This window comes from Phoca vitulina, unplaced genomic scaffold (genome assembly GCF_004348235.1).
Source record: "Phoca vitulina isolate PV1807 unplaced genomic scaffold, GSC_HSeal_1.0 scaffold77, whole genome shotgun sequence".
NCBI classification, from domain to species: Eukaryota; Metazoa; Chordata; class Mammalia; order Carnivora; family Phocidae; genus Phoca; species Phoca vitulina.
In genome coordinates, this window is record NW_022589780.1 from 2750921 (window position 1) to 2773149 (window position 22229).

General features: G+C 55.2%; 1 protein-coding gene across 1 annotated transcript in view; it reads right to left on the minus strand.

Moving 5' to 3' along the window:
- Positions 1 to 12275: 12275 nt before the first annotated feature.
- The window catches only part of STARD8 (StAR related lipid transfer domain containing 8), a 41102-nt gene continuing 31148 nt past the window's right edge, over positions 12276 to 22229 (minus strand). Inside the window, exons 5-14 of the mRNA XM_032393874.1 lie at positions 19463 to 20886; positions 18683 to 18856; positions 17536 to 17695; positions 16883 to 17081; positions 16264 to 16474; positions 15882 to 15996; positions 15400 to 15624; positions 14201 to 14418; positions 13922 to 14098; positions 12276 to 13770 (exon numbers count right to left, since the gene is read on the minus strand). Of these exons, the coding sequence (XP_032249765.1) occupies positions 13653 to 13770; positions 13922 to 14098; positions 14201 to 14418; positions 15400 to 15624; positions 15882 to 15996; positions 16264 to 16474; positions 16883 to 17081; positions 17536 to 17695; positions 18683 to 18856; positions 19463 to 20886 (3021 nt within the window). The 3' untranslated portion in view covers positions 12276 to 13652. The remainder of the gene's footprint in view (positions 13771 to 13921; positions 14099 to 14200; positions 14419 to 15399; positions 15625 to 15881; positions 15997 to 16263; positions 16475 to 16882; positions 17082 to 17535; positions 17696 to 18682; positions 18857 to 19462; positions 20887 to 22229) is intronic.

Genomic DNA, 22229 nt, shown 5'->3' on the forward strand with positions numbered 1-22229 from the left:
AGGTAACAAGGGGCAAACTTGGGCAGGGCCTTGTAGACCATCACAAAGACTTGAGCAAATCAGAAGCCATTGGAGTTTTGAGCAAATGGTCTTTCTAATTTCTATATTGAGAATGAATTGTGTAGGAGGCTAGGGTGGAAATAGGCAGGCCAGTTGAGAGGCTCTTGCAATCACCCAGGGGAGAGATGATGTTAGCAAGGACTAGGGTGGGATCAGTGGGTGTGGTAAGGGAGCAGGAAGTTTCTGGATGGATTTTGAAAGGAGAACCAACAGAACTTGGATTGAATGTGGGGTATGCAAGAAAGATAGGCTTTTGGCCTGAGCAACTGGAAAGATGGAGCTGCCAATTATTGATAGTTGCTGCAGATAATCAAACCAATTTTCAGGGCATGGTGAAAGTAGACCAAGTTCCTGCAAAGCCCATTTACCTTCCTCAGTGCAGGCCCCACTGCAGATCCTGCTTGACTTAGTGAAGCCCCATGTGTTTTGCTGGAAGGAAGGGAATGAGATATCTGGCAGGCCCAGATAGAAATACTGGAATCTGGGAGAGTCAATGGAGCCAGAGACAACACATGGGGATCTGGTTCCTCCCTTGAGCCCTGGGCTTCTCTGGGGCACGAGAGCATTGGCTATTATAAGGTACCCCAGCACCTTTCTTTGCTTAACAGCTTCTTTTTGACAACTCAGTCCACCCTATTACTCCCAAGGCTTTCAAAGGTTTGTCAGAACTGAGAAAGGTGTGAGTGCTGGGTTTCCTGGTTGGAGCCTGGTTGTTAGGGAGTAGGGATGGGGTGAGGCTTTGGGAGCTAGAGAAAGATGGAAATGTTCAGCTGTTTGGCTGGGTAAGAGGGGAGATTGGGAACCCAGCCCAGAAAGAAACTTGAGCTTGGGGTGGCCTTGGTATTGTTTGGAGCCCACGTTTACTGGCCACTGGTTATTAGCCTTTGGCAGAGGCCAGAAGAAAGGGAAGTGTGTTCAGCCCTCAGTTATAAGTGACCTTGTACCCAAGAATTACACTTGTCTCTGATCCTAGGGATTACTGGTCAGGTCTGAAGGGACATCTGTTACTGCTTTCTGTCCCAGACCTTACCAAGTCCTTCCTTAACAAAGATGACCAAGACTTTAGTCCTCACTCTTGGTCTAAGACCAAGAGAACCATCACCACTCTCACTTGTTCCCTTGGCAACCCTGGGCATTTGGTGGGCTGACTGGCCCCTTTGGAGGAGCGGTTGTTATAAGGAGGCAATACCCTTAGGGCAAAAGTAACTTTTAGAAAAATTAATCCTCCTTGGGAAGACTCACCAGAGAAAAAGGTCTGTGTCTTTCATGGCCAACTAGGAATTTGCCATGTATTTCTCACTTAAATTAGATTTGCTCTTTGACGCTTGCTTTTTAACTCAAGCCAGTCCTCCTTAACCCTTGAGCACACCCACTGCCCAGGTAAGCCCCATGCCCAGTCCTGCCCTTGTCCTAGACTCTGCTCTGTCTTTTGGGGCCCTTGTGGTGCCCTCTCCCTGGCTCTTTCAGGCCCTTTCCCTGGAGTGTCTGTGAGTAGCTTCTTTCCTTATGGGAGTGGGAAGGAGATGGAAAGGAGTCAAGAAAAGCCTCAGTGACTGTTGGGAAAGGCAGTCTCCTGCAGTCTTCCACCCCTCACCCTCCATTTCCCCCTACCTCCACTGGGCCTTGGGCCTAGAACATTGCACTGGGCTTCTAGCCTTGTGAGGGACTATCTCTCCCTGTTCTGGGCTTGATGCCTACTCATGTGTTCTGCTTAAGCTCCCACATCAGTGGCCCTCAAGCCTGCCCCCAGCTTTCTGTATTTCAGACCCCACAGGGGATAGGATCAAGTCCTTCCACCAAAGCATGAAGTGGGGCACCTGCAGTCATGCTGCCAGCTATAAAACAGATCCTCTGGCATGGGGGATCCAACACTCTGCAAGGGGCTGGGTATTGTGCACTTTCTCCTCTCTTGCTGCAAGTAAGAGTCATGCCACTTGAGCCTGGTGTGTGTGTTGTCTATTCTCAATGACCTCAAATCGTGTATGGGTCTCTTCCCTGGGTGGCACATGTCACCTTGACTGTATAGCCTCAGCACCCCATGAACAGTAAAATAGTGAGACCAATTCATGCTTTGGTTGCTGGCAGTCACCTCTTGTGTTTGGATAAACCAGAACAAAGCAAGGCTGAGGGCCTCGCAAGGCCCACCCTTGGAAGGAGACTTCACCTCAGATGTTCAAAAAATTCTTTGGCCCCACTATCAGGGCAACTCCATGATGTTTTCTTCGAGGCTGTCCAGGATAAGGACAGCAATTCAGGGAAAGGCTGATTGGAGACCACAGCTCTGTCTGTACCCCATCTTGGAGATAGGCCTCCTGCCTGGGCAGTGCCCACGTGCTGTACCCACTTGCTGAGGCTTGCCTCCCGCAGGATGTTGGATGGCAATAACCTCATCCAGCTGCTCCTGGATACCTTTCTGAGCTGAGTTTCTTGTAAGGAACTCACCTTTCTGTAAATTCTTAATCCTGTCCTCCTTTTTCCCCACATTTGCTCCAGCCAGGGAGCAAAGAATCTGGTGACTGTGTGTGTGCACACATGAGCATGTGTGTATAGTACACATGTCTGTAAGCGTGTGTGTGTAAGCATAGACCTATCTGCAACCAAGAGAGGGACAGGAGTTTCTTCCCAGAGAACAGGGGCCCAGAAGTCCCCAAGTCTATCCCCTGGAAGTGGTGGGGGTGTGGAGGACAGACCCTGCTTTAGGTCCCTAGACCATGTCTCTACTTACACTGGGTGGGCTTAGAGGAAACACTGAGTGGGGGGGGTCTTGCTCAAGGTCACATAGTTCAGAAGTCACAGAGCTGTGACAGACTCCATGGCTCCTGATTCTCAGAGCAGTGTTTTTTCTACTCCCCCAGAGCAGAGAGAAGAATCTTCATCCTGCCAGTCCCGTGGAGCACCTGTGAAGCTTGCAGGAACCCGTGGACAGAGCAATGCTTAGTTGGGTGTCAAGGGCCATGGGGTTGTAAGAGGTGACTCTTAGGCATTGTGTCTCCCGGGGTGTCTGGCAGAGTCCTGAGTCCCTGGTGAGCACTCAGTCCTGCCTATTTGCTTGTCACCTTCTAGCTTCCTGCTGCACAATTCTCTCAGCTACATGCCCACTTCATCTCTGTACCTAGAGACCCAAGCTGGGGGCCCCTCCTTCAGAGCTCTGGGAGTAGGGCTGGGGGGCTCACAGTCAACTCTCCGCAGCCCTTCCTTTCATCTTCCTTTATCTTCTCAACCTTGATTTTCTGGATTTACAGACTTCGGTACCAATGGCCTTAGCCAGTTAACCCAAATCGCAACTGGAAGGATTTGAGTTAGACCAGCATTTCTCAACCTTGGCACTATTGACATTCTGGGTTGGGAAATTCTTTGTTGTGGAGTCTGTCCTATGGCCTGAGCAGCAGTATCCTTAGCCTCTGCATGGCATTTGAGGTGCCACTACCACATTTCTCCCCACTATACCTTAGTTGTGACAACAAAAAACATTTCTGGACATTGTCAAATATCCCCTGGAAAGAAAAATTGCTTTCAGTTGAGAACCACTGGGTTAAGCTGAAGGCGGCTACTCTGGTTCTGCCTCCCTTTCCTGAGAAGGCTGTGGTGTGGGTGGTGAACTAAACCAGCTCCAATGCTCCCCGTACCTCTCTGAGGCCCTCTTCCTGCCAGGCCCCTTGCCTGCTTGCGGCTAAGACCCAGAACTCCAGGAACCAACACTTGTGAGCTAGGCCCAAGCACTCCCAGCCATACAAACTAGGAGGACTTGGAAGTAGATTGGGATGAGAGCTGGTAGGGCGGGAAGGGGACAGGGATTAGGGGAGGACACTGGGCCTTGCCTTTGTATTAACAGTGAAATGGCATTTGTTTGCAAGGCCAAGTCCTAGGGCAATGTGCCACTTTCCTTCTAGAGCCCAGCTGGGTCTTTTTAAGACCTTACCTGTCCTGCTAGGTGCTCACCATGGCCGAGCATCATAACTCCTTGATTTTCTCCTCTCTAAAAAATCTGTCATCACCATGGGGTGCCTGGACAAAGCCAGTGCCACCAGGGGTGTCCCTGGGCTCAACCCTCCAACTCCTCTACCCTGAGGGTCCTAGAGTGTGACACTATCAATGGTCTGAGCACCTCCATGTGTCAGGGCTGTAAGGCCTTCATTATGTTGTAAGTGACTCCATTCTCCGCACACTTGCCCGTAATGCCTCTGCTTAACCACCCCTCAGGCACCCTCACCTTTTCAGTCTTGTGGCCCATGTGGCAGGAGTAACCAAGGTTTTGAGTTGGTTCCTCCAGGAACTCTTGGAGGGAACTTGGCAAGTTAGAGCTACAGGATGTCTTGGTTCTAGGACCCTTGGAGAACCAAAGCCCAAACCACTGTGCAGATCAGAGCCCTGAGGCCAAGAGAAGAGGGACAAGGACTCAGTGGCTGTATGGGGTCTAGAACTGACACCTCTTGGCTCCCAGTCCATGACCTTTAACTTCTTGTTCCAGGAGTCTTAGAAACAGCTTTCTCCTTGGGTTTCGTGTACCCCTTCTAACCTCACCCCACCATGCTGCCAGGTTTATCTTCCTTAAGCATAGCTTTCATTATACTCCTCTCCTGCTCAAAAACCTTCAATGGCTCCCTGTGGCCTAGGCCCTAGGGAATTCCATTCAAAGTCACCCTCTGGGGAGCTTCTTCTCCAGACCCATCCCCCTACTCTCCCTGCCTCCACTGCACTTACCTGCCAACCCAGTTCCTTAAGTTCACTAGGTGGGACCTGTGCTCTCCCAGCTGCCAACTCTAGCTCACACTCTTCTCTCCTCCATGAGATCTCTTCCTCCCATCCTCCCCAAATCATCCTACTCTTCTAGCTTCTCTCAAATGCTACCTTAAAATGGTGCTCCCCCTGCACTATACCATTAGAATGAAATCTTGCCTCCTTTAAACCTCTGCCCCTTGGCATATCTTCCGTGTTTCCTCTCACATTCTAGCACTCCCTGAGTCTCAGTTTCCCTGGCCTGTAAAATGAGTTTCTAAGCCTTTATCACATGGACCTGCTGTGGAATTCAGATCGAAGCAGCCTATGTAGCATGAAGGTGTTTGACAGTGCTGTCCTGTTGCCCTTCTTCACCATGCCATCCCTAGTGACCTGAGGCCTCAGCTGGTGGTGCACTTAACTCAATGATGCTACAGCACTGCACACTGTCCTCCAGCTCCCTATCTTGTGGGAGGATGGGGGGTGCAAAGCCTTCTGAGAGGTTGGGCCTCTAATCCTCAGAGTAGGAAGGAAGTTTGCCGCTCAGATGTAAATAATCAAATATGCAGCCAGATCCAAACCTGGCCTGGGAGGGGGCAGGTGGTGGAAGAAATCTGGTGCTTGGGGCTCAGGCTCATTTCTGTTCCTCCCACCTGTCCCTGGGACCTGGTCTCCAGAAAGGAACTCAGCCCTGCTGTTTGCCAGATAATCCTTGCCTGTCCTCCCCAAATTCTGGTTCAACCTCCAGGCCTCATGGGAGTCATTTTAGACAGCCTCTGTCTCCAGGTAAGATGCTGCCAGGTAAGCGGTGCTTTAGTGAGCCACAGAATGAGGAAGTGCTCCTTACCATCCAACGCCCAATGTTTCCAGTCGTTCCCCTAGACCTACTTCCTCTCTTTCCTCCATGGACAAAGAAACCACTTGTCACCACCCTTTGGATGAAGAGTGTCTCGGTCACGTGTTGCTTCTTCTCTGGCTGGGCTCCATTTTCAGCCCCCTCACTCTGCCAACCTTATCCCACTGGGTCTAATGCCCACTGCCGTGCCCAAACACTGCCTTTCTTTGGTCTTCAGAGTCTGACAGCCCAAGCTTCCAATTCAGGCTCCCCCACTTGCTAGCTCTGTGACCTCAGGTAGGTCCCTTCACCTCTCAGGGTTGCAGGTGTTCTCATCCATAAAGTGGGGCTATTAATCATAGGGTTGCTGTGAAAAGTGAATGATCTCATGCATATAAAGTGCTCAACACTGCTTGGCATCATAATTGCACACTAAGCATTAGGGGAGGAAACGCATGTAAACTGTGTAAGCAGTGCTTGGATATAGTAGGTACTGAATAAATGTTAGCTACCCTTATGCTGATACCCACCTGAAGGTCTTTTGGAAGCAAATCGAGCGTACTTTACAGGAGGTAGTAAGGAGACTGACCTGGCCCCCCAGACAAGTGAAACCACGAGAAAAGGCGCTCTTGCCTCACTCATTCTCCCCACCCACCTCGCTGACTAATCTTTTCCCACCCACCCAACACTGAGTCACACAGACCCAATTTGTTCAAATCTAACTCCAGTACTAAGTAGCTGAGTAGAACGTTGGGCAAGTAGCTTCCTTCACCTCTCTGAGCTTTAGTTTTTGCACCTCTAAAATGGGGCTCAAAATTATCCCTACCTTCAGGGTTTTGTGAGTAATGAGAAAACAGGAATGTGAGCTGTGTCAACCACACTGGAGACAGGCTGGTTTTCATTTCTGTAGTTCCTCCTCCGTTGCATAGGCCCTGGGCCCTGCCTCCTTTCTTAGCACCCTGCCCCCTTACCCTCCCTCTCACCTTCCTCCCACCTCCTCTTCTTCCTCTCCTCATAAAGCAGTCACAGGCCAGGACATGGCCATTTACTCTGCACTTGTTTATGCCGGCGTTTTTTGGTGACCTGGACAATGTGTCCCACTCCACGGACAAACTGAAGCCACTGACTCAGCTGCTGATTCAGAGGAAAGAAGGCCGGGAACCCCAGGAGCTCTGCCTCCCAGTCATGAGCCCTGGGCTATATTGCTCTCATTTGACAGCAAAGAACTTGTCCAAGGCCACAGAAGCCAGTTAGAGGCCCTGACAGAAACCTGCTTGCCTCCCTGGACTAGGAAGCATAGCTGGAGTGGAGTTAGAAAATGAGAAGAGGTGTCTACACTCCAACAAGGGAGGCCAGAAGTGCCCTTACAAGTCGCACATGCTAGATCACAGGAAGTGTAGAGTCAGGCATCCAGCGGCCCAGGCCTGAGTACCTCTCTTCCCCCTGAGCAGCAACGTTTTAACTTTAATATGGGCTCTGTGCTGCCCTCTGCCAGGGCCACTTTATCATTAGGCATATTAGGCCTGGCATCTAGGGCCCATAAAAATGTTTTCATCCTAATTTATTTTAACATCAGAAGAGAAAAGGAGTATAATAATAGCACATATATAATGAATAGGGCAGCCCAAATAATATTTACCTTTATACCGATGCAGTTGTAAAATATAATTTTAAATATTGTTTCTAGAGGAAGGACGCATGAAAGTCCAGATGCAGCCTTGGTCTCTGCTCAATCCCAGGCCCTCCCCGTTGATTGAGGCACCATCTGCTTGTCTTAGAGGTACGGCAGCAGCCCAAGGCCACCCTAGGGCCCTCTGGAGCACTGCTGAAATCCAGGAGGCAGGGCAGGGCAAAGCAGGCCAACTCCCAGCAGGCTGTGAGGGCAGATGAGGGCAGTCTCTACATCACTGTGCATCCTACCATCCCTGGCTCTCTTCCCTCTCTCCTGGCCAGGCTACTCTTCAGCCAGCATTCCTCAAACACATTTCCTCCTTTGTTCAACAGCTCTCATACCTACCACTCCCAGTTCACTCCCCACTGCCCCCCCCCCAACACACACACACTGAAGCCAGCAGTGGGAGGTAGGAGTGTCCTCTCCCTTTGCACTGGGCTCCAGTGGAAAGAAGACAGGCTTAGGAGTCTGGGCAGAAGTCCCCATTCAGTCCCTTACTTGTGTACTCCGGGGCAAGTCGCCTTGTTTCTCAGACTCTGAAATCTCCGTCCAGAAGAAGGGGGGGTGCTAACACCTCACAGGGGACTTTAGAGGTTGAAAGGACATCATGTGAGGGAAAATGCATGGCGTGGTGCTGCTACACAGTAGACAGTTCAGTATCCATGCGTTCCCTTGTAGGCAGGGGAAGGGTTTGATGCAGTTCGCACCCACTCTACCAGGCTCCTTTGGGCTCCTGTGCACCCACCCTCACACTCCCTGCCTCGTGCTCTCTCATGTCTCCCTGCTGCTGCACCCAAATACGTAACTGCATTCAGCACACACCTCCTGAGACCCTGTGCTGGACACTGGGGCCACAGAGATGACTCTTACTGGGTCCCTGTCCTTGATGTCATAGGCTAGGCAAAGAGACAGGCTTGTCCATTTGAGGTTAGTTTTGTGCGACAAAAAGTGCTTTTTGAGTGATCCACTCCAAAAGTGCTTCAGGAGCTCGGGAGTGGGTTGGTTAGGAAAGGCTGGCTGGGGCTGGAAGGGTGTGAACAGCTGGTGGAGATAAAGGAGAGCAAGCCAAGTAGAGGGAACCTTGTAGAGCAAGGGCTTGGAGTGAACAAGGCAACATAATCAGTGGTGATGAAACACTCCCTTTAGGCCTGTCAGTGTACTAGGCACTGTGCTAGGCGCCTGGGCTCCTCTCAACACCCACTTTACAGATGAGAATGCTGAGGCTCAGAGAGCAAAGGGGCTTGCTCTAGATCACACTGCTAAGAAGTGGCAGAGCCAGGACTTGAACCCACCTCTGTATATCTCCAGATGCCCTCCACCAGGCCTCCCTGCCTCTCTGGGCTGGGCACTATGAAGGACTCAGAGATGATCCTCACTAGGATCCTGATCCCAGGTGCTCCCAGGCTAATGGGGGTCATGTGACTGGTACCCAAAGAACACTAAGAGGAGACATAAGCAGGATGGAAGCTTAGAAACAGATGCAAAGGGCAATGAAGACTCAGAAGAGGGAATCAAGAAACCTTGCTGGAAGCTTCAGGGACAGCTTCATGGTGGGGATATACTGGCATCGGGCGTTGCCAGAATGATGAAGTCTGGGGGTAATAACACCTTGTAATAATTGACCTACGTTGCTAAGTAATCTGCACATCTCTCCAAGCCTCATTTTATGTATGGGGAAACTGGGCTCCCAAAAGTTTCAATAACTTGCCCACAGCCCCACAGCTAAGAAGTGGCAGAGCTGAGACTTGAACCTGGGTCTTCCAAATCCAAGACAGTTCTATGTCTGCTCATGGCAGAGGAAATGGAAGGAGCATGTCGGGCACATGGCCGAAGAAGGGAAGTGAAAAGAAGAAACTTGGTGGACAAGGTCAAGGCCACATCACGGGGTCCTGAATGCCACAGTCTGAAAAACATAGGCTGATACTTGACTTTTTGACTTTTGAATGATTCACCTGGTACTAAGTATAGGTGGAAATGGGCAGGATAAGAGAGAAATGAGGTGAGTGATGACTCTTCCTAATGTCTCGGTGGAAAGGCATGCAATATGAACAGGGTGCCCTAGACACTGGGTCAAAGCTGGATACAGGAGACACGGCCGGGGTAGATCTGACAGCATGTGTGGCTAGCTCCCCTTTAGGCCCACATGATCCAGGCCTCTACTTACCTCTCCCACGCCCTCTCCTTCTACCCTCCCTTTGCTCCTGCATTCCAGCCGTGCTAAACAGCTGCTCACCCCCAGAAAACGCCAACTTTGCCTCCACCCCAGGTCCATTGTATCTGCTATTTCTTCTGCCCAGAACTCCTCCCCTTAGATCTTTGCATGGCTGATTCATTCTCCGCCCTCAGGTCTTGGCTTACGTATCACCTCCTCAGAGAGGCCTTCCCTGATCATCCTATGGACGTAAGTGCTCAGTCACCACTGCCTTACCCTGCTTGATTGCCTTCACCACCCTTATAGCTGAAGTTAGCTTGTGTATGTGTTTATCGTCTACCTCCCTCCACTTGTACAACTACTAGGATGGCTGCTAAAGGCATGGGGAACCTTGTTGGTCTTGGTCACTACAGTATTCTCGGTGCCTCGAGTCTGGCTTATATGCCGGCATTCTGCGACTACCTGTTGAATGGCAGAATGTGTGAGGGTTTGGACTGATGGATGGATGCCTGTATGCATTGGTTACGTGGGAAGGTGAGAGGGAGGGAGGAGTTCTGGCTGATTTGGAGAGCTGAGCCAGGAAGACAACAGTGCTAACAGAGATAGAGCAGGCGGGGGGGAGCACACTATGTGTGGGAAGATGGTGAGTTTGGCTTGGGCCTGGTGAGTCTGATATGCAGGGGGGGCCTCCAGGTGGAGAGGCCCACTCCTACAGCGGGAAATACTGGCCTGAGCTCAAGGAAGTGATGGGGCTCTGGGAGTGAGGGGGGCATCTGCATGGAAGTATAAACTGAAACCATGGACGCCAGTGAGGTCCCTGACGAGAAAGGTGAAGCAGGGTGGTTCTTCCAAGGAAGAACTTGGAGGAATGACCGAGGTTGAGGTGGGACTGAGGGAAGAGAAGTGAAAGGGGCAAGGAAAGAGGGTCAGGAGCTTTGGTCAAAGAAATGGGAAGAGCTCCCCTTGCGCAGAGGAAGGAGGGCTTCAAGAGGGAAGATAGGGCCAGGGAGCCAAATTCTCAAGGCGGAAGTGGTGTGAAAACCAATCGGTAGTTAGGATACAAAAAGGTCACTGGGATGTTTTGAGCCTGATGAGGTGTGTCCAGCATGGTGGCAGCTGAGGCCATGGGGGTCTGAGAGCCAAGGAGGTAGGCAGGGCCTCGATGCCAAGCAGAGCATAATGTGCATACCCACCCATCCCCCCAAGCCCAAGCCCTCTGCACAGAGGCTGACTGGTGAGGGGGAGGCGGGTAGGAGGCAGGGTAGGGGAGACTACCATTTATTCGTGTCCACCATGTGCTGGGCACTGTGCAGCCACATTCATAGCCATTGGCTCATTCGACCCTAATGACAACACTGCAGTATATAAGTAATTATTAGCCTTATCTTCTGTGAGGAAAAAGAAGTCAGATTGGTTAAATGTGTCACGTAAGATCACAGCCAGGAAATGATGGAGCTAATTCTGAACCCGGGTCTACCATCTACTCTCAGCCACTCTGGCAACGAATGCCAGAGATGGGGAACCACACTGGGCAGCTGGTCCAGGGCTAGGGTCCAGAGCTGAAAGTTTGGAGGAATTCTCTGGCTCTTCCAAGAATCTCCCTCATACACGACTATTTGTTTCCTAGCAACCATCACCGGGGCAGTCATTTTCATCTCACCCATTGACAGCATGCTCAACCCTATACTCTGTCCCATCGCCCCAGCCTCCTTCCACGAGCAGGTCAGGCGGTGCTTGCGCCAGAAGGTCCCCTGGCTACCTGCCTCAGACCACTGGCTGGAGCTTCCCCCGGTGTCCCTTAACACCAACCCTGCTTGAGCCATCTCCCATCACCCATACCCACATGTGGGGGTCTCCACTGTTCTCCCACAGGCAAAGGGCTGACAGGACCTCTGTTCCACTGTGCTCCTTCCTAAGGCTAGCTGAGGTCCCCAGGCAGCAGCAGTGAAGAAAGGCCAAAGGCACGTAGGGACAACTGAACCCAAAAGAGGAGAATGAAAGGTAACAGAGAAGTGGGACTTGACAGATGCCCCAACCTGTCCAGGCCGAGCGGGGCAGGCCAAACTGAAGGCTTGCTGAGCCGGGCTTGTGCCGAGATGTCACTGGCCTGTTTGGCCCACGAGGAGGCGGATGTTCAAATAGAGGGAGAGCAGTAGGGCTTGTTTGCCCCAGGCGGCCCAACGGCACTCAATGGGTACAAACATAGATTGGATCGCAAAGCCTGCGCTTCCTCTCTAGCTTCCCCTAGGAGCTCGGGAGCTTTATGGCTACGGCAGTGCGGCAAAGAGAGCCTTTTCCTGTGGGGAAGTAAAGACAAGGGGGCCTTTCTAGCCCGCCCCTGGGGCTTTGCTAGCCACTGGAGCCAGACCAGGGGCTGCCTTCAGGCACTCCGACCTCTCTTAGGCTGGATTATGGGGAAAACAGGGTCTCCAAGCCTCCAGGGGCTGGGTTTCCACTCTTCATCCTGAAGCCTGGGCTGTGCATGACAGGTGAAGGAAGGAAAGCAGAGCCGGGAGCATCTCTCCCTAGGGCTACTGTCAGGATGCCTGAGGTCATCCTTGTGCGCCACTCCGATTGGGGGCCCTGGCCAGATCAGGGGACGGGGGGTCTGCAGCTTCTGCCCAAGCCCTGGCTTCCTGGAGTGCCACCTTCCCCACCCCCAAATCACCTCCCACAGAGAAGAGCTGAGGCCCTCCCATTCCTACTGTGGCCTCCCCCCCAAATCCTACACTGGTAATGTTCACAATTTCTGATGCTAACACTCAGCCCACATTGTAACCTGCCCTCAGTCCCCAGCCTATCATCTCAGGGAAGACAGTCACACAACCAGAGTCCATCTCTAGTAATGCTTTATTGTTCTGCCGAGGGGTCACATGGTTCCTGCCCTCCACCTCCCTCATCCCTGCTCCCTCGGGCTTTCCAGACCCCTGCTCGCACCCACAGATTATAATATACTCACGATAGAATATGTGTGCATATATAGATGTGCATATATATGTATCTATATATATATATACAAATACATATATATATTCTGACTGTACAGTATTTATAGGTACAAATAAAATAGGCTTAAAAATTACAACATTGGCTGGGACCCATCCCACTCCAGTTTACTGAGCTGAAAGAAAAATAGAGCACCAGTTGGCATCTGAACGTCATTTGGAATTCCACGTAAGCCAAGATGGCTGCTGGGTGGGACGGATCAGGTTTGGATCAAGCCCCAGCCGGCTGAGGTGAGACTCGGCCCTTCCATCTGGCTGGCCAGCTGCCGGAAGCAGGGGCCAGGTCTCTGCTTGATGACGGGGCTCTTATGTCAGCCTGTCACCATAGGCAGGAAGAGCAGGGAGAAGGGACGCGGACACAGATATGTGTCTCTTCACTACCATCTGCTTTTGCTTGGCCTGTGTGGTGGCAGTGAGCCCGTTTGCTCTCCAGACATAAGAGCGTGTGACCAAGGGCCGCACAGAACACCAGGGAGTGGCAGATCAAGTAGGGGGCCCGAGCCGGGGAGACTGAGTCACTGGTCTCCTGAGACCTGAGAAAGGAAGCCCCCTGCCCCCCACTAGCATGTCCCAGGCTGCCCCAAACTGCCCTGTTGCCTGCTGGTAGTGCCCACTCTTTAAATCAGCCTCATGAGAATCGGCATCGCATTTACACCAATAAAACAGCTCATGGTGGTTGGGGCTGCCCTGTGCTCATCCTCTCTAGTCTGCTTTCTCTGGCAGAGCCAGTTCAGGGCCAATATTAGGCCCCAAGGCAGGACCAGAGCCTCCTGCCAACCTCAAAGGGACCCGTGCACCAAAAAGGACGGCTTGGCCTCTCGGAGTGGCAGAGAGCCGGACGCACACACTGCTCTCTAGCTCCTTCCCCCTGCAGGTGGGGGGTGCTGGCAAGGCTTCAGACTGATGGTGCCTCGGTGGGCCTGGAGGGCCGCAGCAGGCTTCTGCTTCTGAAAATGACTCCTCTCTCTTGGGAGGACAGAACACAGGCTGGTGGGTGCAGGTGGAGTAGAGATGGGACACTGAAATCCCCTCCTCCTCCCCTGTATGCGTGGAGGAGCTTCAGGAAGCCAAGGGGACAGCAGGCTGCTGGATCGGCAAGGGCCTGGCTCTGCCCCTGGAAGCAACACGTGGGGGCTGCTCTCCTCTCCTTACTCCCTTACTCCCTTGGTGCCGAGGGGCCTGGGTGGTGCCAGCCTGGTGCCAAGCTGAGGCTCACAACTTTGTCTCGGGGCCAGCTGCCTGCAGGGTGGGGAAGGAGTCCCGGATCTTTGCCACTTCCATGGCACACAGGTGCCCAAAGACTTTGTTGTACCAGTCAGGAGAACGGCCCCTGGGGAGGTAGAAGCAGGCAGGCATGAGCCATGGGTTCTGCCCTGGAGCCCTGGGCAGGAGGAAGGAAGGAAGGCCTCACCCCCAGCCCCCAGGGATCGATGGCGCGGGGCAGAGGTGGGGAGAGTGCCGCGGCCGAAGGGGCCTGGTACCTGAGATCAGCGCGGCAGATGTGAGTGAGCCGGGAGCGGCCCAGGCCGCAAGGCTCCATGAGGTACTGGGAAGTGAGCATCAGGGCCCGCACCCCTGACTCTGGCACGGGCTGCTCCGGATCCAGGGACTGGGAGACTAGCAGGCAGCCGCCGCGGGGCAGGTCAGAGCGCCACATCCTGTGAGGAAGGGACACACACATGGTCAGGTTCCCGGCGTCCATTCCCAGTCCACCTCCCTGGTCCTGCGCGCACGGCAGGCCGACAGCCAGAAGCCCTCACCGGAGCACCACAAAGTCGCGGCAGGGATGGGGCGCCATGCTGTCGGTGACATAGTGGTACAGCTCCACGCCTGGCGTCAGGGCTTCCAACACCTGGGCCCGCAGCAAGTCCTCGTCCCAGAGGGCCCTCTCCCGCAGCACACGGTGTAGCACCACGGCTGGAGGGGCCGCCACCTCAGTGGACACCTTCCACACACGCAGGGGGTGCCCATCTGGCGCCTGCGAGCCACGGGAGTGGGGACGGGGGACAGCCGTCAGAGCTGGAGAACACCCACTCCGCCCCTCCCACCCCCTCCCCCAGTTCCAGCCTGCCCTCACTTCAGCCCCTGACAAGGGAAGGCTGCAGGGGTCCTCTGCTAACCCTAGCCAGATCCGGACAGGCCGTCCCTGTGTTCCCTGTCCTCTCTCTCCTTTCTGGATGTCTGCTTCTCCACCTAGTCAAAAGCACAGAGAGATGGCGAGACGCAAGTCCTCTGGGGCCTACCAGGCTCTACCATGAAAGGGACACGGGGCTTGGAATTTCTGGAAGTGAACAGGAAGAGAAGATGGTGATCATCCTCAAGGAACCCGCCATCTAGCACAGGCAGGAGGACAGGGGCACAGCTGCCACTCGGTGGGTCTTCCGTATGTGCCAGGCGCCGTGCCAGCCTCTCATCCCTATCCCAGGAGGGAAGTTTCACCATGACTGGTGTATACACGGCAAACCTCGGGCTCGCAGTCTTACTTGGCGTGGGAATCCAAGAAAGAGGATGGCTAGCGCCAAGAGAAGGACAGAGAAGTCACCTCCGGTCCGGGACATGACAGGAGGCTCTGACCGAAGGAGAGGGCATATCAAGTTGAGGCTTCCTGTGGCTTGGGACATGTAATGCTCGGGGCAGGTCAGCCGGGGCCGGAGCACAAACGTGCAAGTGTGAGCACTCCGCACGGCCGTGGTGCAGAAAGATACGGGAGGTGAGGCTCTGCACGCACGGAGCTGATGTGTCTGCAGTGGGGCTTTGGTACAGGAATTCCGGCCGGCGATGCCCAACAGAGAGCCCCTGGTCTCATCAGGTTCTCGGGTCCTGAAGGTCCTTGGCTCTGCCGGCTGACACCGTCCAAGATCAAGCCGAGGCACAGTGCGACTGACGGGGCTCTGGACCTCCCTGCCTGCCCTGCGAACTCTCCCAGCTCCGCGGCAGCCACGGGCAGTGTGCTACTCACCTTCCTGCAAGCCAGCTCCGTGTGCTGGGGCCCTGGCATACTCATCCAGCCCTTGAAGCGCTCGGCAGCGTCACGGAGCAGCTCCTGGACGCTCTCCTCCATGTAGAGGCTCAGGCTCCTGCCGGCAGCTTGGGCCTGCCGCAGCTCAGCCAGGCCCGGGCCGGGAGGGCTGAGCTCAGCCGCGCTGTAGGAGCCACATAGTTGCAGCACCATGTCCTGGGGGACCTGGGAGAGCATACATGCAGTAGGGCCGTGGAGAGCAACAGAAGGTCAGGGGCCATCAGTCCCAGAACCCACGGGATCTCTCAGGTCCATGTTCAGGGGCAGAGAGGCCTGGCCACGGCAGTGAGGTAGATGAGAAAGCTTGTAAGGCAAGAGCTGGAAGTTGAGGGGGTAATGTGTCAAGTTGGGCCCTGTCTCTGACTGCGGGTGCAAACCTCTGGCCTGGTGGTTCCCCTGGATCTGGGCCTAGAGTTACTCACTTGGAAAAGTTTCTTGCAGTCACTGATCATGTGTGATAGGCCCTGGGTGGCAGCCATGTTCTCACTCAGGTCCCTAGGGCCCGGCCGGCCAGCCAGGCTGCGTTTGCTCCTGATCCTGGAGGGAAGGGGAGGAGAGGATGGTGCACGGGCACAAGACAAGATGGATGACCGGCTGGCTTCTAGCTCCCCCGAACACAAAACAACCCGCTGTCCTTTAGAAGGCCCTGCTTCAAAAACATCCAACCGGTCCCAGGCCCCCGAAGAGTCAGGCTGACCCCTTGTGGTGACGCCTGGGAACTGCAGGGCCAGCCCTCAAGGGTCCGCAGCCCAAGGGGGCCCAGACCCTCCCCGCCTGGCCCTGCCACATCCTGCCCTGTTTCACCTGGGTGAGGCGCTATCCTTCTTGGAGACGTTGAGATGGAAGATGGAAGGTGCCAGGCACACTGCTAGGTTGCCGGCTGTCATCTGGTTTTCTTCAGCAGAGGCGATGTCACTTAGGAAATAGAGCAGGGTCTGTAGGACCTCGCGGTTCTCATCGGGGAGCAGCAAGGTGGCGGCCTGCGCTGCTGCCAACCACTGATCCTTGGGGAGGACTGTGAGGAAGAAATGGCAGAACGGCTTTCTTATTTCCATAGAAGCTTCCGGCAACAAGTCTCCTGCTTCTAGGAACGCAGAGGGCACAGTGGTCCCAAAGGAGGTCAGTGAGAGGAAAGGGTAAAGATGGGCTCTGGGAGGTCTCTGCATACTAGATCAAGCCCCGCTCTAATGTACAATGTAACCTTAGGGAAGCCCCTGCCTTTCCTCGGGGCCTCAGTCCAGGTCTCCATATGAGGGGTTTGGGGAATAGAGTGTGGTCTCCCTCCAAGGGCCTTCCCAGCTCTGGATAGCAGATCTTCCAATGAGCTCATTCATGCCCACACCGGGTTCATCTCTCACAAACCCCAGGATTCAGGGAGATCGAGAACGGGGCAGGATGCTGGGCACAGGTGCAGGTGACTCACGCTGGTAGATCTGCAGGAAAGTGGTGGTGAGCTTGCTGGTGAAGATAGGCTCTGGTAGGTCCCGGAAATACTGCTTCAACAAGTCGGCCACATCGTAGGCCGATTGGCCGTCATAGCAAACATTGTCTGGTGAGGTCTCATTCATTTGGCGCAGGTTCTGGATCCTGGACTTCACCCCCGACTTGCGGAAGATGCCCACCTGGCCCATGCAGGGAAGAGAGGGAGGGAGACATGCAGGGCAGGGGTGGGGTGGGGAGGAAGGTTATGAGGCCAGCCCTGGACTCGTTGTCAGGAGCGTAGGCCACCCCAGAGACTTACAAGCCTGCCAGGCTTCCTGCCGGGCAGGGTAGGAGAAAAATGGCAAAACCAAAGAGAAGGTTTTTATAGCCTCAGGGTCAAGGAGAAAGATGGCTGTAGCAGGAATAAGTAGGAAAAGAGGGACCGAGGCTGAGGCAGGCTCCTACAGATGGGGCGTACAGTGCCCGGGCCAGAAAGAAGCTGGCAGAGAGCCGGGCAGAGGGGGGCTTCAGCTTCGGAAGGCCCAGAAGGGTCTCTAGTGGGCCAGAAAGGCCCGAGCGGCTCCCCTCCCCCACTCGTCAGGCTTGGCTTTCCTCCCCGGTGCCATTTCTCTGCAGGCCCCCCGCAGGGCTCACCTGGTCCAGGCACTGGCTGCGCAGGTAGCGCATGGCTTGCTGAATGCTCTGTGGCAGCGGCTGGCCGGTGCGCTGCACATGGATGAGGGGGGGCACCCCGAACACGTGCTGGCCCCGGTAGTCCGGGGTCTTATGCCTTTTCATGAACTTGGGCACTGACCTGTTTGGGGGAGTGACAAGAGGTCCGTGAGGGGTGTGGGGTCGGCCCAGACACAGCTTGGAGACTCCGCAGTCTCGGGGCTCGGGCAGGGATGCGGGGGTGAGAGACACACCACGCCCCCAGGGTCAACACTCCCTGAACACCTGCTCGGGGCCCGGCCCTAGGGAGTCACAGAGGAATCCAGGGAGCTCTCGGTCTGCTTAAGGGGATAATTGTGTCAACAGGCAGGGACAGTTTACGTGGTCAGGAGTGAAACAAGCAAGAACTTAGGGAAAGACCCACAAGGAAGGAGAACTATACCTAGCGGATCAGAGAAGGCTTCAGGGAGGATGTGGAAATTCAGCAGGCTCTTGAGGGATAGGTAGGTGTTGTCCCAGAGGAGAAATGGGGAAAAGGCATTCCAGGCGGAGAGAACAGCATGGACAAAGGCAAAGAGGCAGGAAGAAGAGGACGGCACACTCAGGGAAGGACAACGACCCCACTGGCCTACATGGTGGCATTGCTTGAGGGCGGCAGGCTAAGGACCCCAGCAGCTGGGGCAGGGCCAGAACACGAAAGGGTCAGGATGGCAAGGAAGCTGAACATTCCTTGGCACCAGGGGGTGGAGGGGGGCGGGGCACGGAAGGGTGCTTATCAGGAGAGCAGCAACCAAAGCTGCCTTTCAGGACAATCTCACTGGCGGCAGCCTGGAGGCTGGGATGGAGGTACGGCTGGAGGACCTGGGGTCCCCGGCCCCCAATCCTCCTCGCACATGGCACACACACACACGCACGTCCCATGAGCATCCCCCACAGACCACATGCAAGCCATGCCACGGCCCCTCCAGCTTTCTGGCACAACCTACCACTGCTGGCTTCTGGGCTCCTCCCGCTTGCACCCACCTTCTGGGGCTGACCCTCCCAGGGTCCTGGAGCGGGGACAGGGAGGGAGCCAGGGCGTGGGTGAGCAGCTCCCCCCGCCTCCCCACCGCGGCCTGGGAGCACTCACCAGACCCATCCCGGCTTGTGCGGCACGGTGTACTTCTCCATGAAGGCGGTAAGCCGCAGCAGCGAGCCCTTGTGCAGGAGGTGGATCTGGCCGGCAAACTGCCGATTGATCTCCAGGGACTCTGAGTTGAGGCTGGGCCGGTGGGAGTTCTGGAAGCTGTGCCAACGGAGCTTCCTGGTGAAAGATGAGGGGGGCAGAGAAGGCCAGGGGAGCAGGTTTGGATGAATCTTAAGGAAGGCTGAGTTCTTCTGGTCCCTTTATTCTCCCCAAAGAGAGCAGATGCGGGGAGACGCGACTGCTGTCAGTGCTGCTACTGGGCCCCAGGGTGGAAAAACTGAATCTTAGTTTCCAGGGCTGCCCAGTGGCCAAGATGCTGTCAGGGAGGGTGGCACCGAGCTGAGGCCCATCTAGAGCCACCAAGCAGTACCATCATCCCCTTACCCTTCCAAGACTGCAGCAGAGGGCCTGCTCTGAGAACCCAGGATGGCAAAGCTGGGGACCAGAGACCATCTCCTCTAATACCTTTGATTTGCACATGGGGAAACCAAGGGCCAGAGAGGAGCTAGAATTTGCTCAAGGCCATAGCAGAGGCAGGCCCTGAACTTAACCGGGAGGGAACGGAGACCCTGCCCCTGGGTCTCGGGACTAAGAAATTGGCTTGAGGGAGAGTTGTGTGGTGGAGAGAGGGGCAGGAAGAGAGAGAAGAGGAAGGGTGGGGAGGGGGAGAGACAGAGAGACACAACAGAGTCCTCTGTCCCCAGCCCTGCTCAAACCTCCCACCTGCAGGGTCTGGTAAGTGAGGCCCCAACGCCTGAATCTCGTCGTTCCCGTGGTGCTGATGCCTGAGGTCCAGCCGGCGAGCCTGCGGCCTCGGGCTCGTTCACCGACTTTCCACTACTGTCCAGTTCACTGGAGGAGGCCACGGTGTCAGCAACGGAGTGCCTGTCTTCCACCGTCAGGCTGGGGGCAGAGGTGGGCTCCCCGCCTGAATTTGCCTCCTGCCCATTATGTTGGGCTGGACTCGGGGCCTGAGCCCCGGCCTCGGCCTGTGCCTGTGCCAGGGGCTCAGCCTGCGCCCGACCCTGAACCTGAGCTGGGACCACTGGCGGAACATCAGCCTGGCCCAGGGCCGAGGACCCTCTGCGGGCCGGGGCCTCCATCTGGGCCAGAGCCTCAGCCTGCCCTTCGACCTCAACTGTGGCCATCTCTAGTGATGAAGTGACCTCCTCCTCCTCTTCTTCCTCCTCTTCTTCCTCTTCCTTATCTCCAGTCCGCAGGTCTGGGTAGATGGCCCGGGACCAGAGCTCTACCCGTTGCTGCAGCCCCCACACGTGCTGGAGGATATCGTCCAGGTGGGCGTAGCCGCCCGCGCCCTCCTCCTCTTCGGCTGCAGCCCCGGCCAGTAGTGGCTCCGCTGGGTACAGCTCGGGCATGTTGTCATAGATGCTGGCATGGCTGCCCGTGGAGCCGCAGGAGCCCCGGCGCCCTTCGTAGCCCCGGGGCCTACCTGGCTGCCAATCTGCCAGGCGCTGTCCATCCTCAGGAAGCAGGCTCTCGATGGACAGGGAGCGAGGGAATGTGCCTGGCTTGTGGTCCCCGGGCACATGCACGAGGCAGTCCCCCCGGTGCGCCTGCTGCGGATGCCGAAACATGGCCACAGGCCAGGCCTCCCAGGCCCTCTGAGTCGCAGGGCCGCAATCACCGGCTGAGGTGGCTGCCCTGTTCTTGGCCCTGTAGAATCCAGCTGAGAGGAAGCCACGGCGACTGCAGAAAGAGGAGGCTTTGGTGGCCTTCTCTAAGGTGGCTGGGCCACGCGCGGGCTCCGCTTGCTGACCGCCACCCTTTTCCTTCCGCCTCAGAGAATCGAGGTGCTTAAGGAAGCTACGAGAACGGTGCTTCTTGGCTTTGTCCCGGGGACCCTCTTGGCCCTGGGTGGGGTTAAGGAGGAGCTGGTTACTCGGGCTGGGGACACGGCAGGGTGAGGGCAGGTCCATTGGCTCCGGCGATAGGCTCACGGTGATGGCTGGTAGGGAAGTGGCGCTGAGCTCTGTGAGGACGCTCTCACAGCTGGAGGTCCCCAGCAGGCCAGGGCTCGGGGGGGCCAGCAGGTCAGAGGAGCCCCCACGAGACCAGCATTTACTTTCTCGCTGGAAAGCCCAGTGGTTGCTGATGCTACATTGCTCTTCTTCTTCTGAGTCTTCATTCTGGGGAAGGAGCCACGGGGTCAAGGTCAGAGAAGTCTAGTCCCCAAGCCCTTGTTTGTACCCCCACGCTCTGCCTCCAAACTCTTGGGGGACTTTGAGGTAAAGGGCCCCGCTTTCTGATGGAGGACATGTCCTAGATGGGGAGCTGGCTCTGGGAGCACCAGAATAAGCCAGGGCTCAGAGACGGAGCCCAGATGGATGGTAACGGTCATCTCATTAATCTAATCCCTCCTCATTTTACAGACAGGGAAACCCAGACCCACAAATGAGAAGCTACTTGCCTAAGGTCATACAATGGTATGCAGTAAGTCAGTGAGAGAGCCGGGGTTAGAATCCAGGTGTCCCGGGACGCCTGGGTGGCTCAGTCAGTTACGCGTCTACCTTCGGCTCAGGTCATGATCCCAGGGTCCTGGGATCAAGTCCCACATCAGGCTCCTTACTCAGTGGGGAAGCCTGCTTCTCCCTCTGCCTGCTGCTCCCCCTGCTTGTGCTCTCTCTCTCTCTCTCTCTCTGACAAATAGATAAATAAAATCTTTAAAAACAACAAAAAAAAGAATCCAGGTGTCTTGACCTCCTGTCCTCAGCAGCCTCCCAAGTCTCTAGGCTGTAGTCTTAGATTAGAACCACAGAGTGCCAGAACTGGAAGGAGATTTTAGATTTTCTAATTTTCTATTTTGCAATATGGGGAAATCAAGGCCCAGAGAGGGGAAGAGGCTTGCTCAAGGCCACTGACCAGTCAGTGGCAGAGCCAGGACCAGGCTCCAGGGGTTTCCTGCTTCCCAGGCCAGGCCTCTGGCAGCTTAGCTGGCCCTCCTGGCTCCAGACCTCTGGTGGAGAAAGCCCCAGAAGAAACCCACAAAGCCCGACCCTGTGGAAGGATGAGGTCATCAGGCTAGCATTCCAGGGCTCCATACGGACTAAGAATCCTCTCTGTTTCTGCAATTCCAGATTGGCAGAGTCAGAAAGGCCTCTTGAGGCTATTAATGCCCCCCTCCAGTTCGGTGTAGAGATGGGGAACATGAGGCTCAGGGGTGTAAGACCTCATGGGGACATAGTTGGGGATCTTGACTTCTCAGATCATATAGGCCAAGATTTTTCCACCACATTATTCTGTCTCTGCTCCCTAGTCAAGGAATTCTTGCCATCACAAAGCAGGTAGAGGAGGCAGAGAGATTTCCCTGAGGAAGGGCCATCACTGGACCAAGTTATGAGTAAACTCAGTGGGGAGAGGTGTGCCGAAGGGGGTGGGTGAGACCATGGGCCAGAGTACTTGTTCTCAGACTCCAACCTCTAGGCCACACTTGCCAAAACCCAGCAGGCTCACAGAGCCCCTTATACTTCAC